Genomic DNA, 17,473 nt, shown 5'->3' on the forward strand with positions numbered 1-17,473 from the left:
AGAAGCCGGAGGACGGGGCGGGGCGGACATTGGAGGGGGCTGGGTCCGCTTGTGGGACAACTTCATATGAAGCCCCGCCTCCGTATCGGGCCTGGCGGGCTTCGTCTCCACCCTTGCGAAGCCGGGACCCAGATCTCTTCGGTTTTTAGGGGAAGTTAATCTGAATCTCGTGACCCGGCTGACCCGGGTCTTTCAGAGTCCATTGCTGTCGCCTCATGGCAACACCGAGGTCGCTGCTTCTGGCTGCGCTGCTGTGGGTCCCTGCCGAAGCCCTGAGCTGCTATGGGGACTCCGGGCAGCCTGTGGATTGGTAAGTAAGTAGTTGCGGTACTGTCCCCCGCACACTGCCTGGGGACCGGCGCGGGAATCCACAAAACCTCAGATTCCTTCTCTCCCCGGACCTCCAGGTTCGTGGTATACAAGCTGCCGGCTCACAGCGGGTCTAGGGATACTCCAAGGGGTCTGACGTATAAATACATGGACCAGAACTCCGAGGGTTGGCAAGACGGTGTAGGGTACATCAACAGCTCGGAGGGAGCCGTGGGCCGCAGCTTGCAGCCATTGTACCGAAAGAACTCCAGCCAGGTGACTTGAGTGCTGTCGGAACCCGGGCCGGGACACTGTGGTGGGTCCCACGGGGAAGGGAGGGTAGTTACATAGCCTCTGTGCATTCTCCTAGCTGGCCTTTCTACTCTACAACGACCAACCTCCTAAATCCAGCTCAGCTCGGGACTCTACCGGCCATGGGCATACGAAGGGTGAGAGGCTTGGACTGGTGGTCGTGGAGCCTCCCTGAATTGTAAAGTTTACCCTAACTAACCTTTGGCCTGATGAAGGGTGGGGATTTGCCCTGCCACTGACCTCCGTTTCCCGCCCTAAGACCCCAGCCATTTGAGGCCCTGTTCCTGCTTGCAGGTGAGCTAGCTTGACCTCTTCCTTCTGGTTCAGGTGTCCTGCTCCTGGATCAAGAAGGGGGCTTCTGGCTGGTCCACAGCGTGCCTCGCTTCCCACCCCCTGCGTCCTCTGGTGCATACACCTGGCCTCCTAATGCTCAAACCTTCGGCCAGACCCTACTCTGTGTGTCCCTCCCGTTCACTCAGTTTGCAAGGATTGGTGAGTTGAATCACTGAAAAGCCAAGCCTCAAACTCCTTTGAGGAACCAGTCTCACAGGGCTCCCTCGCCTTGTCTTTTAGGCAAGCAGCTAACCTACACCTATCCCCTTGTCTATGACCACAAGCTGGAAGGCTTCTTCGCTCAGAAATTACCTGACCTAGAGACGGTGATCAAGAACCGCCATGTCCTCCGTGAGCCCTGGAATAGCAGTGTAATACTCACTTCCCAAGCTGGGGCCACCTTCCAGAGCTTTGCCAAATTTGGAAAATTTGGAGATGGTAAGCCTTGATGTTGAGGGGTGGGGGGAGAGCACTTTCGTTGTAGAAGGGGGTCCCTAATATCCCCAGGCCTGCGGGCAATCGCATTTAGAGCCCAGATGTCTTTGGGAGTCATATTACAGTAATAACTACGAGCAGTAAACAGCCAGCAGACGGGTTGGGCGGGTGATACATATCTGTGACCTCAGCACTGTGGGGGCTGAGATGGAAGTTTGAAGTCAGCCAACAGACCTAGGTTCAAATGTTGGTTTCTGGATGTGTAATATACGATACGACCTGAGCCTGTTTGCTCATCTGAAAAATTAGGATATTAAGGGTTCCCTTAGTGGGTTGTGAAATAACACACAATTGTTTGGTAAGGATTCCCTTTGGGGGCGGGGGCAGGCCCTCACTGTGTATCCCTGACTGGTCTGGAACTCTCAGAGAGCCATCTGCCTCTACTGTCTCAGCGCAGACTTTAAAGGCTCGAGCCTCCATGCCCAGCCTATGTTTTTGTATAAGACCTCTCTGTACATTCCAGGCTAGACTCCATTTGGGAGCCTCTTATTCCAGCTTCTGAGTGTTAGGACTGCAGGTGTAACCTGAAGAGTGACCTGACCTGTTAATAGGGGCTGTTTAGGTTCACGTCATTCCAAAAGTAGACATTTGAGCTGAGTAGGAAGCCGTACCGAGGAATGCACCAGTGTCCCTCACCTCATCCTTCCTTCCCCGGCAGACCTGTACTCCGGATGGTTGGCAGAAGCCCTTGGCACCAACCTACAGGTCCAGTTCTGGCAAAATTCTCCAGGCATCCTGCCTTCCAACTGCTCTGGAGCCCATCAAATTCTGGATGTGACTCAAACAGGATTCCCTGGCCCATCTGGACCAACTTTCAGTGCCACAGAGGACCACTCCAAATGGTGTGTGGCCCCTCAAGGGCCCTGGGCCTGTGTGGGTGACATGAATAGGAACAAAGCAGAGACACACCGAGGTGGGGGCACAGTATGCACCCAACTGCCTTCCTTTTGGAAGGCCTTCCAGTCCCTGGTGAAAGACTGGAAACCCTGTATAGAGGGGAGCTGACTGAAGGCCACCGGAGCAAAGGACTAAGACTCCGAAGTCTAACCAGGTAGGGGAAGGACTAGCCTTCACCCAGCACTTGGGAGGCAGAGGCAGGTGGGTCTCTCTCTCCTCTCTCCTCTCTCTCTCTCTCTCTCTCTCTCTGTTTTTTCAAGACAGGGTTTCTCTGTGTACCCTTGGCGGTCCTGGAACTCACTCTGTAGACCAGGCTGGCCTCAAACTCAGAAATCTGCCTGCCTCTGCCTCTGCCTCCCAAGTGCTGGGATTAAAGGCATGTGCCACCACTGCCCGGCTCAGGTGGATCTCCTGAGTTCCAGGCCAGCCTGGTCTACAGAGAGTTCCAGGAGAGTCAGGGCAACACAGAGAAACCCTGTCTCAAAGAAAAGAAGAAGAAAAGAGAGAAAGAAAGAAAGAAAGAAAGAAAGAAAGAAAGAAAGAAAGACAAGACTCAAGAAACTAGTTTTGACTTGAATTTGTTTGTGTGTCTGTTGGGTTAAACCCAGGGCCTACCACATGGGACACAAGTACCGTGCTGCTGAGCCACACTCCCTGTCCCAGCTATGAATCTTAATACCACTTCAGTCCCTTCCTAACTGGAGACCTTAACAGTGCCTTAACCTCTGGCTGTCTGTTGCAAAATGGGCATCACAACATGTCTCTAAGAGGTTGTTATACCAACTCTGTACATGGGACTGGTAACCTTTTTCTTAAGATGGAGCCCAAGACACAGACCAGGGGTGGGACACCTTTTCCTTACAAAAGCTGTTACCATGTGTGGAATTGGCAGTGGATGGGACATAGGAAGGCCCCAATGAAAGCCACCTTCTTATTTTCTGAGAAGCCAAGGGCCATTCCTGTCCAGAGAGGAAGTGTGAACCCCAGGAATCTCAGGCAGCACGGGCACTTTATTTATATGTGTACATATGTATACAGGCATCTGTACAGCACAGCACCGAAAGCCTGCTCCGCTATGGACCTAGAGATGCAGGGCTAGGTGCCCCAGTTTTGGTGAGGCCTGCAGGAGTCACAGCTTCAGCAGGACACCGGGAGTTCAACCCTGCTTCAGGCTTGGTGCCTGGGACCATGAGGGAAGCAGGTGGGACTGAAGGAGCTGCACTGCGGGGTACATTCTTTGTTGGGACTAGGGTTGGAGTCTGGGGGTCAGGAGAGAGTTTGGGGGAGGCGGGCTTAGAGCGAGGTCCGCTTAGCGTGGTCCGCTCTTCCACCTCCTCTAGCACCCAGCGCTCCCTGCCCCTTGGGGCATCAGGCATCAGAGGCATCTGGGCTACAGGTTCCTTCAATCCCTTGGAGTCTGTGCCCAGAGGCTGGGGTGCCTGGGTCTTGACCCCCGGCCGAGCAGGCTCTACAACAATGGGCACCGGGGGTGTGCCTGCCTCACCGGAGCTACTGCGCCGGCCTGTCTCATGTTCCTGCACTGGACTTAGCGCTGCCTTGGCCAGGGCCCTGGCCACCCCACCTGGGCCATCCTCAGTCTGCACGCTCTGGTGCCTTGTGCAGCCCAAGTCACGCTCCAGGGTCCGGCTCCCAGGGGTTGTCGCGCGAGGTGGGGTGCAAGCCTCTGTACCTCCCGCGGAATCCTCCTTGCTTGACGCCATAGGTCTCTGGACACCATCGGGTAGCAAGGGGTCCGCGCCCAAGCTTAGGGGTGATTCCTGGCGACCCAGGCGTCGCACGGCGACCTGCCGGGTCGCCCCAGGACCCTCAATAGGAGGCGTCTCACCATCGGACTCAGCGAGGCTATGCAGCGCCAGCTCACCATGGAAGTCTTTTCGGAAATCAGGGTGTCCCACTTCCAGGCTGTGTTTGCGCAGTGCGCCCTTCTTGTCTGCTCCCAGCGAAGCCCCTAGTTTCTCCGCTGACTGCACGCGCTTGAGCAACGGCGAGCGTGGTGGCTCTGCACTTTTGGGGCGCGGGCGCACGACAGGTGGCGATGAGTGTAGTTTGGCAGGGAAGCTCTGCGTGGTATGTGAGCTGCCCACCGTGTGGCCTGGCAGCGGTGGCGGCGACGCCTGCGTCGGGGATGGTGTGTGCGCTAGAGGTGACAGCGGGATGTTGCCAGCCGATTTACAGCGCGCTGAGCGGTACTGGCGGTGTAGTTTCGGTGACAGCCCGTGTAGGGTGCTGGGCCTGATGTGGTGCGAGGCGGATGAGGCGGGGGAATTAGGCGTGCTGGAAGCTGGCGAGCTACTCTGTGACGAGGCACCTGCAGGCCAGAGAAGGTGCAAACATTCTGAGCACCTCAATGCCCTAGTCCCCTACCCCGCGCAGGCGCAGAACATACCTAGGTAGGCGGAGTCAGGTGTAGAGCGATAGCTATGTGTGGGCGAGCGTGCGGGTAGTCCGTGCGTGGGCGAGCCCGGAAGACTGTCGCTGGACGACAAGGACCGGTTCAGAGAGGACAGCGATCGACTAGTGTGCAGCAGGTTCGACTGCTTTGTGATCTTCCGAAAGAGAGAGCTCCGCTTCTTGCTGGAGGACAAATACCGAAAGGTATTTGTCTTAACTCCGGAGCTCTGGGTCCCCCCAACCCCCACCCCGGTTCTAGACTGGGCAGTAACCTCCTACCTCTTTCTAACATTTCCCCTTTCCCTACAACCCGTTTATCAAAGCAGAACTAGAGTTCTGCTCAGTTCTGCTTGACCGTGCCTTCTCTTTTTCTGGCTACGGTACAATGCAAGAAAGCCCATCCAAAAAAAACCCTCCTCTTCTTCTGGCCCCTCCCAAACATCTAGCTACACTCCTTTCCCCTGCAAGCCCACTTTACAGGTTAGTTCACTTCCTTTCTTGAAATCAGCACACAAGTCCTGGTCAAATCTCTCTCTCTCCTTCCCCCCCGCCCTGCCCCCTGTGTTCTGTCTCTCTCACAGACAGGGTCACTATGTACTTCAGGCTACCCTAGAACTCTTTGTATAGACAGGACTGGCTCTGCACTCACAGAGATCACCCTGCTTCTTCAAGGATTAAAGGCATGCGGCCCTTTGTCTCTGGGGCTAGAGAGATGAGTCAGCAGTTAAGAACAGTGGCTGCTCTCCCAGAGGACCAGAATTGGCTTTTCAGCATGTGTGTGACATCTAACAACCCCTGTTAACTCTAGTTCCAAAGAATCTGGCGCCCCCTTCTGGCCTCTGCAGGCATCAGGCACACATGGAGTACACATAAACAGAAGCAATCAAAATGCTAATACAAATTTAAAACAATAAAAACTAAAACAAAGCTGCTCTCTTGGGGCTGGAGCCATGGACAGTTGGTTAAGAGGGTATATTGCTCTTGAGCGCCTCTGTTAGACGCTCGGCTGACTCACGATGCCTGTAACTCTAGCATCTAGGCAATCCAACCGATACCCTCTTCTGGCCTTCAGAGGCTCATCCACAATCAGACACAAACCTATACATAATTAAAATATTTTTAAAATTAAAATAAATAAGCCTTTTCTCTTTCATCTGGAGAGGTGGTTCGGTGGTATGAAGATCTGGGTTCACTCACACACACTCACACACACACACCCTCCCCCTTAACTCTTCCAATCTATGAGAGAAGAAATTACAGTCATGCCCCATATATAACCATTTCCAAATACCCACACTACGTAACTCCCATATGGTTATATGGTCTAGAATCCTCATAGGTGAGTTGTGCAAATTCACTGATAGAAATCCTGAAAGTAAAGATGCATTTGTAGTAACACGCCTACATCATTAAAAACTATCTGGCTGTGTTTCTTGTCTTTTTTCCTTACTACATAGGTCCACACCGGCCTTTAACAAAATCCCGCGTTACTCTTGTCTCAACCTCCCAAGCGCTGGAATTACAGAGGTACCCAATTGGTCTGCTTGATTGTATCCCACATGGGACAGTCTTACTTGGTAGAAACCTTTTGTTTTGGTTCTTTGAGACAGCTTCTCTCTACATAGCCCTGTCTTCAAAATCACTTTATAGACTTAGCCCTGACTGTTTACAAACTCACTTTATAAACCAGACTGGCCTTGAAACTCAAGAGCTCTGCCTGACTCCACCACCTCACCAGCTATTTTATTTGTTTGTTTGTTTTTAAACAGTAGAGTGGAATGTTGTTGAACCTTGAGGACTAGGGACTGTTGGAACTGAAGGCACGCACCACCTTGCCCAGCTTTTATCTCAGCTCCTTCCTACTCCTGTTGAAACAAGTCTAACCTGCTCAAGGGCTCACTCAAAATGCTTTAAAATAGTTTCCTTTCTTGGCTCCTCCCACTTTCCCAACCTTCCGCTCCCCACCCCACCCCCATACTGCTCTTTTCCCTAAGGTACTTGTCTGCGCACCTCCCACTCTAACACCGCCCATTGGTAGAAGGATAAGCTATTATGGCCCCACCCACCTCTCCTGGCCGTCTTTAGCCGAAGGCCTTTTGTTCCTTCGGGCCATTTTGGCTTTATAACTGCTGCGCCTGGCAGGCCCAATCCGGATGGAAGTGTTTTCAAAGGGTGTGGTGGTCACAGCTACTTTGTTGCCGCTCTGGGAGAAGGGAGGGTAACTCATTTGTTAGTGGCTGCTGGGTCCTGGTCCACACCCCCCACCCATCGAAGCCCATCCCCTACATTCACCTTCAGGATCAGCTCTACTACCTCAGGATGCACCGTACCGTGCACGGGCTCACCATTCACGTGAGTGATGAGGTCCCCAGCACAGAGCCCTGCCTCTTGGGCTGGGCCTCCTTCCTCCACGTGCTGTAAACCAACAGAGTCATCATTGAAAGATTGTTCGGACAGATCCACGTTTTCTTGCGCTAACTTTTTATGAAGTGGTAATAACTCGTCTCCTTTTTGCATAGATGAATAACTTGAGGTTGGAGAACTAACTGGAAAGAGAAATCTCATCCAAACTGCACTGTGCACCCCAAGGCTCCTTTCCCCCCTCATTCATTGTCTGCGCACCTCCCACTCTAATACCGCCCATTGGTAGAAGGATAAGCTACTTATGGCCCCACCCCCTCTCTTGGCTATCTTTAACCAAAGACCTTTTGTATCTTCGGACCATTTTGGCTTTGTAACTGCTGTGAGACTATGAGCCTATGAGACTCACCCAAACAATGTGGTGAACACTGTAGACATCGGAGTCGCCCATGTAGACACGGATGGCTCGCAGTGTAAACCCATATTTCTTGCCTGAGCGTTGGATGGTAATGGGCGAACGGAGTCCACTGACAGCTGGTGAGTAGTCTCGGCTAGGCGAAGAGTCCCGTGAGGATGGATTGGAGGAGAGAGATCGAGGGGACATGGGACTAGCCAGGGGTGAGCCTCCATGTGGGTCCACTGCAGGCACAAAACCACGATGGTTAGAGATAAGGGCAAACCTCACACTCCTGTCCCAGGATCTGCTCCTTGCTCCTAAAGCCCCAGAGCAGGTTCTTCATTACTCCACCCTGAGGCCAAACAACCTTCCTGCCACAATTGCAGGGAGCCCCTCTTCCCTGGTGTGTGGTGCCCCACTTCACCTGCAGGAATCATGACTGACAAGGCTGTAGCTGAAGCCGACTTGATAACTTTGCCCCCAGTTCGAGACGGTCGCTTCTCCACAGCAAGGTCCCCAGACAGCTGCTGGTGCCTTGCCCTTCGCAAAACCAGGTCGTTGGTGGCCCTAGGGCCTGATGGGTCTCCATCCTTGGAGGGTGGGCCGAGGTCACCTGGATGTGAGCGTTCAGCTGCAAAGGACAAGAGCTATCAGGTCAGGGACTTTCATGTGCTGTTATTATTCCTTGAACTTCACAGAGCAGGTCACAAATACCTGTGACATAACCTCTGGCACAGGGAAAGCATCACTACCCTTCAGTTTGGCCAAATGCCAGCCTAGAACAGTGAGTGTTCTTTTGTTTGTTTGTTTGTAGACAGGGTCTCAGGATGTAGTCCTGCCTATTCTAGAACTCTCTATGTAGACCAGGCTGACCTCAAACTCAAGAGAGGTGACCTCCGAAATGAGGGGCTACCGTGTGTGCCACCACTCTTGGTTTAGTGCTCTTATTTATTTATTTATTTATGGTCTTTTTTTTTTTTTTTCTTGTTTTTTTTTTTTTTTTTTTTTTTTGCCAGGAGTTGAGTAGGTTTTTATTATATATAAACTACAAAGTCTATGATACTCAGTTACAGTAGGAAAAAAAAAAGTAGTTCTTTTGTGTGTCTGTGTCCCTGAAAGTTAGAGTTAGTCCACTGCAGTCCATCTCTATCCAACCCTCTCATGTTGAGGTTTCATTGCTTCTTATCTCCAGACCACACTCTCAGCCTTTCATTCTGTGTCTCCTGACAATTTATGGTCTTTCAAGACAGGGTTTCTCTGTATAGCCCTAGCTGTCCTGAAACTCACTTTGTAGACCAGGCTGGCCTCGAACTCAGAAATCCACCTGCCTCTGCCTCCCGAGTGCACCACCACGCCCGGCTTATATTTATTTTTATGAGTGAGTGTTTTGCCTGCATGTATGTATATGCGTCGTATGTGTAGTGTCTGCAATGTCAGAAGAGGGTGTCGGATTCCCTGAAACTGGAGCTATGAATGATTGAAAGCCACTCTGTGGGTTCTGGAACCAAACCTGCATTCTCTGAAAGAGCAGCAAGTGCTTTTAACCACTGGGGTATCTCTCCAAACCCTGGGTGCTCCAGAGAGAGAAAGACACAGAGAGATAGAGATAGACAGAGAAATCTAAATTCTGGGTGTTAAGCCACGCCCTCAGGTCCTCCACAGGACGATTCTAGGCAGGGGCTCTGCCCCTGAGCCTCCCCGACCCCTGCAGGCCTTCTCAGTGGTAATACTCACAGATAGGTGCATGAATAGCGCGTGAGGTCTTGCATAAACTGTACTATATACATTTAAAGGATGCTCAATAGATCGCCCGTGGAACTGGGAAAAGGCTAGAGAAGGCACTCACTGGCCTCGGGTTCCCCGGGGGTGGACGTGCCCTCTCCTTGAACTGCCTCTTTGGGGACGCGTGTGTCCAGTGAGCTAGGGGGATCGGAGCTGGGTCGAGGAGGTCTGCGGAGTCGAGCCTCATCTTCATCCTCTTGAGGGGCAGTGAAGCGGCTGGGCTCCAGCAGTGCTGAGAAACGTCTGCGCGCTCCCAGCGGGGGACTGGCCTCTCCTTCCAGAAAACTGGCTTCAGACGCTGAGAAGCGCTTACTGCACGGAGAAAACCAGATCAGCAGGAACACTCCCATTTGGCCCCGCCCTCGAGCCCCTCTATAGCTCTGCTTACATCTCTGGAGAGCCCCCTCTCCAGGTCTTCTCACGCAGAGTCAGGCCACCCAGTCCCTCCCTCTTGCCGGCCACTTTCTCCTCCGGGCCCTTAGCGCTTGGGTCCCGCTTGCTGGCCCCAGATGCTGAGACGGGGGTCTTAGGCTCGTGCTGAGACAGCTGCTCCATACTGCTGTACACCTAAGAGCAGAGTGGGAGGTGCTTGAGTACGCCTTCGCACGGGAGCCAATCAGTTTTCTGCAACCGGAGGGCGCAAACCGCGCTCTGTCTTCTGCCTGCTCAATTCTACAATTCTCTGCACCTTCAAGAGACCTCATGCAAAGTTAAGCCTGCCTTGCTCTACTTAGCCCGGTTTTATAGGCCTTCCCTAATTCCTATGTATACGTCTCCGGGCTGGACCAGGCATCCTTCCAGTTGCTCAGTACTGCTAAGGCTTTGCACAGCTTTGGCCCTCCCCTACTCTCACGCCAATCCAAATGCCAACTCCAACTCGTCCTCCAAACAAGACCTCTCAACTCTCTAGTTCCCAACCTCTCTCTAACTTTCCAAACTGAGACCTCAGATGCCTGGGACATTAGTGCCCAAAGACCTTCTAGGCTCAAGTCCCGCTCGGCGCACCTTGCTGAAGCGCGGTGAGCAGGAGGAGAATTGGCGGATCTCCACGGGCTCCTCTTCGGTGGTGTCGTCCTCATCATAGGAGTTCACATGGTGATACCTGTCGGAGCGGGCTGGAGAACCGCCGCCTCCTCAGAGCCCAGCCAAACCCATGTCCTCGCCACACCCTCTTCCCTAGACTTTCCCTTCCCCCCTCCCCCATTCTTCAAATCTCCGCCCAGAGTTCTGGATTTGCTACAATGCCAGATGAGTTTACAGCACCCTGCACCCTGGCTCCACCTCAGGCTGCTGTAGGTTTTGCCCCTTCTTAGTCGCAGTCCTATCATCTAACAAAAGCCAAGACCCAACATGACAGTTCTCCCATGTTGAGCCTCCACCCCTGTCCCCTACCGAAGTCCTCTTGCCCGGTGCTTTTAGGTTTTTTTTTTTTTGTTTGTTTGTTTGTTTTTTTTGTTGTTGTTGTTGGTTGGTTGGTTTGGTTTGGTTTTTTTTTTTTTTTTTTTTTTGAAACAGGGTTTTTCTGTATAGCCCTGGCTGTCCTGGAACTCACTCTGTAGACCAGGCTGGCCTCGAACTCAGAAATCCGCCTGCCTCTGCCTCCCGAGTGCTGGGATTAAAGGGGTGTACCAACATGCAAAGCTCATCCTTGTCTTGTTTTTAGCACAAGCATCATTGTTCCCAAAGGCAGTTTGGGTGTTGTCTCTTATCTTTTTTTTTTTTTTCAACCTTACTGAGACTTGAAACCAGGTTCTCTCCCATACTAAGCAAGCGCTAACCCTGGGCTGTATCCCTAACCAGCTTCCCTCTTTACCTTTTCGTTTTAATTGTATAAATGTGTGTATCTGTGTGCACGGTGTGTGTACACGTGCATGCGTGCACGTGTGTGTGTACACGTGCATGCGCGCCTGTGTGCACACACCAGAACACAGCTTGAGTGTAGGTGCCTGGGGAGAGTGAGGCACTGGGTCCTCTGAATCTGCAGTTACACATGTTTTTGAATACCCCCGGCTCACACTCAACCTCCACCCTCTGGCATGGGAACAGAGTCTGTGTCATCCCGGGAGCAGCAAGGGCTCTTGAACCAAACCTTCTTTACGGCTTTTGTTATTTCTATTTTGTTTTAAAGTGTGTGCATGTTCTGCCGTGTCTATCTCTGTACCACTCTCATGCCGCATGTCCATGATGGTCGGATGTGAGTGTTGGGTCCTCTAGAACTGGAGTTACTGTGTTTGTGACTGAGAATGTGAATGCTAGGAACTGAAACCCAGGTCTTCTAGAAAGAGCAGCCAGCTCTCCAGCACCAACACCCATTTTGATAGAGTCTCAGCCTGGAGCTCACAGAGATATGCCTGCATCTGTTTTCCAAGAGCTGGGATTAAAGTCATGTACCACCATGCCCAACTTTAAAACACTTTACTATAACCAAGGCAGCCTTGAACTTGTTAGGTAGTTGAGGCTGACCTTGAATTCCTCCTAAGTACTGGGATAACAGACATCAGCCACAATGTCCAGACTCACTTTTTTTTTTTTTCTGCAAACTGCATGAGGATTTTTATTCAAGAGTGCTCTCGGGCCCACGGTTATACACCACGCAGGGGTAGAGGACCATGGCGCCCAGACTCACTTTTTATTTTAAAATGGGGTCCCACTAAGTTGCTTAGGCTGGCCTTGAATTCTCTGTGTAGTCTAGAAAGCCATGACTTCTTAGTCTCTGGGATGACAGGCCTGGACCACCTGGCCTGACCAGAATCAGCCTTTTTATCCCCACATACCCTTAGCCAGGCTCCATCCCAGTCCTCACTGTGGGCCCTCTCTCTGGATCCCATTCTCTACTCGGACCTGGCATTGTGTCTCTCCCTACCCCCAACTCACTGTCAAAGTAGCTGGTGTCATCTTCTGACTCTAGGTGGGGGATGAACTCTGCCTTCTGCCGCAGTAGCCCTGTCCAGTCTAGGTCTCGGAAGAAACTATGCTGCTTCACCTCAAAAGCACCACCTATGGACAGAAGATGAGAAAGGTACCTGGCAGCCCGCCCAATTACTGCCCCAGGCCTCAGCTCAAGCTGGGACAGCAACCTGCTCCCGTCTCAGCTGTCTTTGCAGAAGGCCTCTTACCTGCCCCAAGCCGGACCAGGGGGTTGGTCTGCAAGAGGCTAGATATTAGAAGCTGTGCATCTGTGGGCAGGGCCTCGTCCCCTTCAGGCCACAGTATGTCATCTGCAAAGAAAAATGAAGCTGAGGTCACTCCAGGCTGCCCATCTTTCCATAGTCCCACCTCCCACCTAGGAGTCACGTACCGCTGATGACCTGTCCAAAGAGCTCTTCTGGGGTATCCCCGAAGAAAGGCACACAGCCCACCAGGAACTCGTAGAGAATGATCCCCATAGCCCACCAGTCCACTGGCTTGCCGTAGCCCTGGCGCAGGATGACCTCGGGTGCGATGTACTCTGGGGTCCCACACACCTGGGGGCAGGTGGTCAGCCTGTGCCCTGGCCACAGAAGGGGCCTCAAGGGAGAGCTGTGCCCTCCCACCAGGCCCTGGGCCCCTGAGGTCCTTCCAGGTCACTCCACCCTTGGTGACTCCCATGCCCGCCACACACCTGTTTGTCCAGGAACTCCCGGGCATCCTTCTCAATGTGCCCTTCATATAAGTTGGTGGTCAGGCTCATGAGTCCCATCTTGGAGAGACCAAAATCTGTGAGCTTGATGTGGCCCATGGAAGTGATGAGGAGGCTTCAGGGACAAGGACACAGAGCAGGTTTCAGAAGTGAGCTCCTTGCCCTTCACCCCTGGGTCTTCCAAGGAACAACGGGGGAGGAATAAAGAAGGCGAAAGCTCACTTGTCTGGCTTGAGGTCACGGTGCACAATGCCATAATTGTGTAAGTACTCAAGGGCTAGAACTGTTTCTGCAAAATACATTCGTGCCATCTCCACAGGCAGTGCCCCAATGTTCTTGAGGAGAGTGGCGCAGTCACCACCTGAGAGCCAGGGAAGAGATTCAGGTAAAGATAGAATCAACTCCAAACCCAAAGCCAAGCACACAACATTCACTGTTTCTCTGCTTCCATTGTACCCATTTTGCAGAAGGGGAAAACTAGAAATGGGAGCCTTCCCAAGTCTCAGAAAGAGCTGCATTCTCCTAGGCTTACCTCATGTTATTAGTCACCCTCTGAAATTGGCATGCCCAACCCACTTACTTCATAAGGACTCAGAGAGAAGTCTGGTCACACAGGAAGTCGATGATAGTGAGTTTTGTTTAGAGTCAAAGAAAGCATGACTCTTGGCCTCTTGACAACTGATCCTTGAGGGTCAAGGGTTTTTAAGTGTGGGTTGCTGGCTTCCACCCAGGAGGAGTGTGAGCCACATGTTGTTTAGCTGCAGATGGGATCCAGGCCCTTGTGCATACTCAGCGATAATTCCAGCGTGGAGCCACACCCCCAGCCCCTCCCCAGTGGATTCTAGATAGGTGCTTTACTACTGAACCAGGGCACTGTCCAACATTCGTAGTTTAGTTTGCCTGATACCCGCTCTTTCCTTTTCTTAAAGGGGTAGATGTCACTCAAGGCAAACCACCTAGGTCAATATGCAACAGTTTTGTGCCCTTTCACATGAGCATTAAACATAGTGTGCAATCGGGTGGACGGCAGCCTTGCTACTCTACAGTGCATCCAGAGGGAACAGCTACACTGTGGTGCATCAGGAGGGAGCAGCTACACTGTGGTGCATCAGGAGGCAACATGCATGTCATGTGAGAAAGCAGTGCTATGTGACAGCCAATGGCTTGGTAAGAGCACCTAGATGCAGCCATTCCTAAAGGCAGCAGAGCATACAAGTTCGTCTGTTTCCTTGCTACATGAAATTAAAAAAAAAAAAAAAAAGATGAACCGGGCGTGGTGGCTCACACATTTAATCCCAGCACTCGGGAGGCAAAGGCAGGCTGATTTCTGAGTTCAAGGCCAGCCTGTTCTACAAAGTGAGTTCCAGGACAGCCAGGGCTATACAGAGAAACACTGTCTGGAAAAACAAACAAAAAATAAAAAACATCAACACCCCCCCACCCCAAAAGATAGATGAAATGGCTGGGGCTGAAGCCAAGCACATACAAGGCCTTGAGTGTGAACTCCAACATGGCTCAGCCGTACATTAAGATGGGAAAAAAATAGCTGGGCATGGTGGCATATGCCTTTAATCCCAGCACTCGGGAGGCAGAGGCAGGTGGATTTCTGAGTTCAAGGCCAGCCTGGTCTACAGAGTGAGTTTCAGGACAGCCAGGGCAACACAGAGAAACCCTGTCTCGAAAAAAAAAAAAAAACACCAAAAAACCAAAACCAAAACAAAACAAAAACAAAAACAAAAAAACAAAAGAAAGATTTAAAAGTAAGCCCTGCCCACCTGAAAAGCCCACAGCTAACAAATAAGCCTGATGAACCTCAGCACTCAGGAGCATGAAGACAGAAGACCAGAGTTTGAGGCCAACTTGGGCTACATACTGAGACCCTGTCTTAAAACAAGAATTATACCGAATAAACCATGGGCAGAGTAGGCAGACATCAAGGACAGGATAGCAAACAGTTGGGATAGCAAACACATTGATCGGATAGGGTGACCCTGGGTCAAGTGTGTGACCCAGATGCATTGACTGGTGCAGCGGCGCCCAAATATGGCCATACCTTCCACATACTCCATGACCATGCAAAGGTGGCGCCGGGTCTCAAAGGAGCAGAACATGCCGACCACAAATGGGTTCTCTGCAAACGTGAGGATGTCGCGCTCCACGAACGCCTGCTGGATCTGGTTGCGCAGGATCAGGTTCTGTTTGTTGATCTTCTTCATGGCGAAACGCTGCCTCGTGTCCCGGTGTCGCACCAAGTAAACGGCCCTGCGGGGGAAGAGAGCGAGGACCGGCCATCACCTCCGAGACACCCGGCCTCCGCCACCCTCCCCCCGCCAGAGCCCCGGGTGGCTCACCCGTAGGCACCATTGCTAATGAGCTTGATAGTGTCAAAGTCGCTTTCACCGGGAGGTTTCTTGGCCTTGGAGGTGCTGCTGCGACCCTGCAGGGGAAAGTGCAAGACCACCACCACCATCACCACTTTACATATGGGGAAACTGACGACTGGAAGGGAGTAAAAACTCCTTTCTCCGGTTTGCACAGTGAGAAAAGAGAACACTTGAACCCAAATATTCTCAGCTGTCATATTTCCAACTTCTGCTTTTAGGAAAGATAGGAAACCTACAAAAATGGTTAGTCGCACATGTATGAAATGTTCCTAGAAGTTGGCAGCTGGCAAGGTGGCTCAGTGGGTAAAGGGGCTTGCTTGCCACTAAATTTGACAGCCTGAGTTCAATCTCCAGGATAAACTTGTAGATGGAGAAAGCTGGCTTTTTCAAGTTGTCTTCTGATCTCGACACACGTACACATAATATATATAAATAAATGTAACAGGACTTTTTTTTTGTTTGTTTTTTTGGTTTTTCGACACAGGGTTTCTCTCTGTAGCCCTGGCTGTCCTGGAACTCACTCTGTAGACTAGGCTGGCCTGGAACTCAAAAATCCGCCTGCCTCTGCCTCCCAAGTGTTGCGATTAAAGGTGTGCACCACCACGCCCGGCTCCAGTGAGATATCTTTTTTCAAAAAACATGACCTAGAGCAATTGAGGAAGACACTAGATACCATCTCTGATTTCCACCTGTGTACGAGAGCACACACACACACACACACACACACACACACACACACACACACATGCTGAAGGGATGGCTCCTCAGATAAGAGTGCCAAGTGGCTCACACCTGCCTGTCACTCCAGCTCCAGGGGATCTGATGCCCTCTGCTGGCCTTCTTGGACACTCCCACCCATCTGCACCCACACACAGATGTGCACACAAATATTAATTAATAAACAAATTAATGCTAGAGTAACAACAAGCCTGAGGACGTAGCTCTGTGGAGCACTTAACTCGAATAAAGCTCTGGGTCCCACTCTATCAACACATACAAACACACACACACACACACACACACACACACACACACACACGCACACACACACACACGCAACTCAGGGAGAAAGAGCTAGTGTACAGATGGTGAAACTGAGGCTCAGAGTGTGGAACCAAGACACTGGCACTCAGCCTGAGGCAGATGGGCCCTGGCTGGCCTGAGCACCAGGCCTTGGCCACAGCTTACCTCAGATGTGTCGTCTTGCTCTGGAGTGTTGGAGCCCCCGCTGTCCTGCTCCTCCAGGCGCACCACATCTACAAGGAGGTGGGTGTGAGTGACTGTCCTGCTGCTCAGCCCGCCCCCTCAGGCCCCTCACACACCTGGAAAGGGGTCCCGAGTGAGGCCCAGCTGTCGGATGATGTATCGGGGGATGTCAGTTTTGACCAGGTGACCCTCCTTGGCGTGTCCCTCGGCTGCCTCCAGAAGGTGGTAGAACTCTTCTGGGTTGAATTCCTAGGGCAGGGATGGGCTCAGCTTGCTGTGCCCACTGAGGGCTGCCCCATCCCCCACACTCCCGAGGCGCCCCTCACCAGGCACTCCAGAAGCCTTGCAGGGCGAGAGATGATTATGAGAAGTTTCTTCACCAGCTGAGTGACGAAGGCTACCTCCAAGCTCTCCGAGCGTTCATAAGCCTGGAGTGGAGTAAATGGGGAAATGGGGCTCACAGGTCAACTGCTCATCCTGGCTGCTTTCCCAGACCCTGGGGATGCACAGAGCCCGAGGTGTTCCTGGTGTCTCATTTACAGAAGAGGACTGTGGGTGCCAGTAAGTAAGCAAGGAAGACCCTCTCCAAAATAGTGGATTATTATTATTATTAATGTTTTTTCGAGACAGGGTTTCTCTGTATAGCCCTGGCTGTCCTGGAACTCACTCTGTTGGCCAGGCTGGCCTCAAACTCAGAGATCTGCCTGCCTCTCCCAAGTGCTGGGATTAAAGGCGTGGGCCACCACTGTCCAGCTATTTATTATTGTTGTTGTTGTTGATGTGTAACATGTATGAGTGCAGGAATGTGTGTGTCATGGTGCATGTGTGGAACCCACAGGACAACTTCTGAGAGGAGTGGGTTGTCTCCTATTGTAGGCGGAAAGGGATCACCATCCCTATCATTCCTCCACGGTGATGCTTACTAAAGTAAATGAGGCACACAGCTTGGAGCCATAGATGTGGCTC

At 51.9% G+C, this 17,473-nt stretch overlaps 2 protein-coding genes across 2 annotated transcripts in view; one reads left to right on the plus strand and one right to left on the minus strand.

Moving 5' to 3' along the window:
• Positions 1-3,362, plus strand: Dnase2 (deoxyribonuclease 2, lysosomal). The gene is made up of 6 exons (XM_021169351.2): positions 1-310; positions 408-585; positions 680-758; positions 949-1,113; positions 1,195-1,392; positions 2,108-3,362. Exons 1-6 carry the CDS (start codon positions 216-218, stop codon positions 2,452-2,454), a joined length of 1,062 nt encoding a protein of 353 aa, XP_021025010.1. The 5' UTR covers positions 1-215; the 3' UTR covers positions 2,455-3,362.
• The window catches only part of Mast1 (microtubule associated serine/threonine kinase 1), a 25,591-nt gene continuing 11,456 nt past the window's right edge, over positions 3,339-17,473 (minus strand). The window contains exons 8-26 of the mRNA XM_021169349.2: positions 16,834-16,935; positions 16,624-16,756; positions 16,490-16,557; positions 15,269-15,354; positions 14,971-15,179; positions 13,140-13,278; positions 12,900-13,032; positions 12,597-12,762; positions 12,415-12,516; positions 12,173-12,295; positions 10,304-10,413; positions 9,687-9,865; positions 9,363-9,610; positions 7,941-8,147; positions 7,529-7,758; positions 7,051-7,173; positions 6,825-6,961; positions 4,754-4,941; positions 3,339-4,675 (exon numbers count right to left, since the gene is read on the minus strand). Of these exons, the coding sequence (XP_021025008.1) occupies positions 3,420-4,675; positions 4,754-4,941; positions 6,825-6,961; positions 7,051-7,173; positions 7,529-7,758; positions 7,941-8,147; positions 9,363-9,610; positions 9,687-9,865; positions 10,304-10,413; positions 12,173-12,295; positions 12,415-12,516; positions 12,597-12,762; positions 12,900-13,032; positions 13,140-13,278; positions 14,971-15,179; positions 15,269-15,354; positions 16,490-16,557; positions 16,624-16,756; positions 16,834-16,935 (3,939 nt within the window). The 3' untranslated portion in view covers positions 3,339-3,419. The remainder of the gene's footprint in view (positions 4,676-4,753; positions 4,942-6,824; positions 6,962-7,050; positions 7,174-7,528; positions 7,759-7,940; positions 8,148-9,362; positions 9,611-9,686; positions 9,866-10,303; positions 10,414-12,172; positions 12,296-12,414; positions 12,517-12,596; positions 12,763-12,899; positions 13,033-13,139; positions 13,279-14,970; positions 15,180-15,268; positions 15,355-16,489; positions 16,558-16,623; positions 16,757-16,833; positions 16,936-17,473) is intronic.

This window comes from Mus caroli, chromosome 8 (assembly GCF_900094665.2).
Source record: "Mus caroli chromosome 8, CAROLI_EIJ_v1.1, whole genome shotgun sequence".
Taxonomy (NCBI): Eukaryota; Metazoa; Chordata; class Mammalia; order Rodentia; family Muridae; genus Mus; species Mus caroli.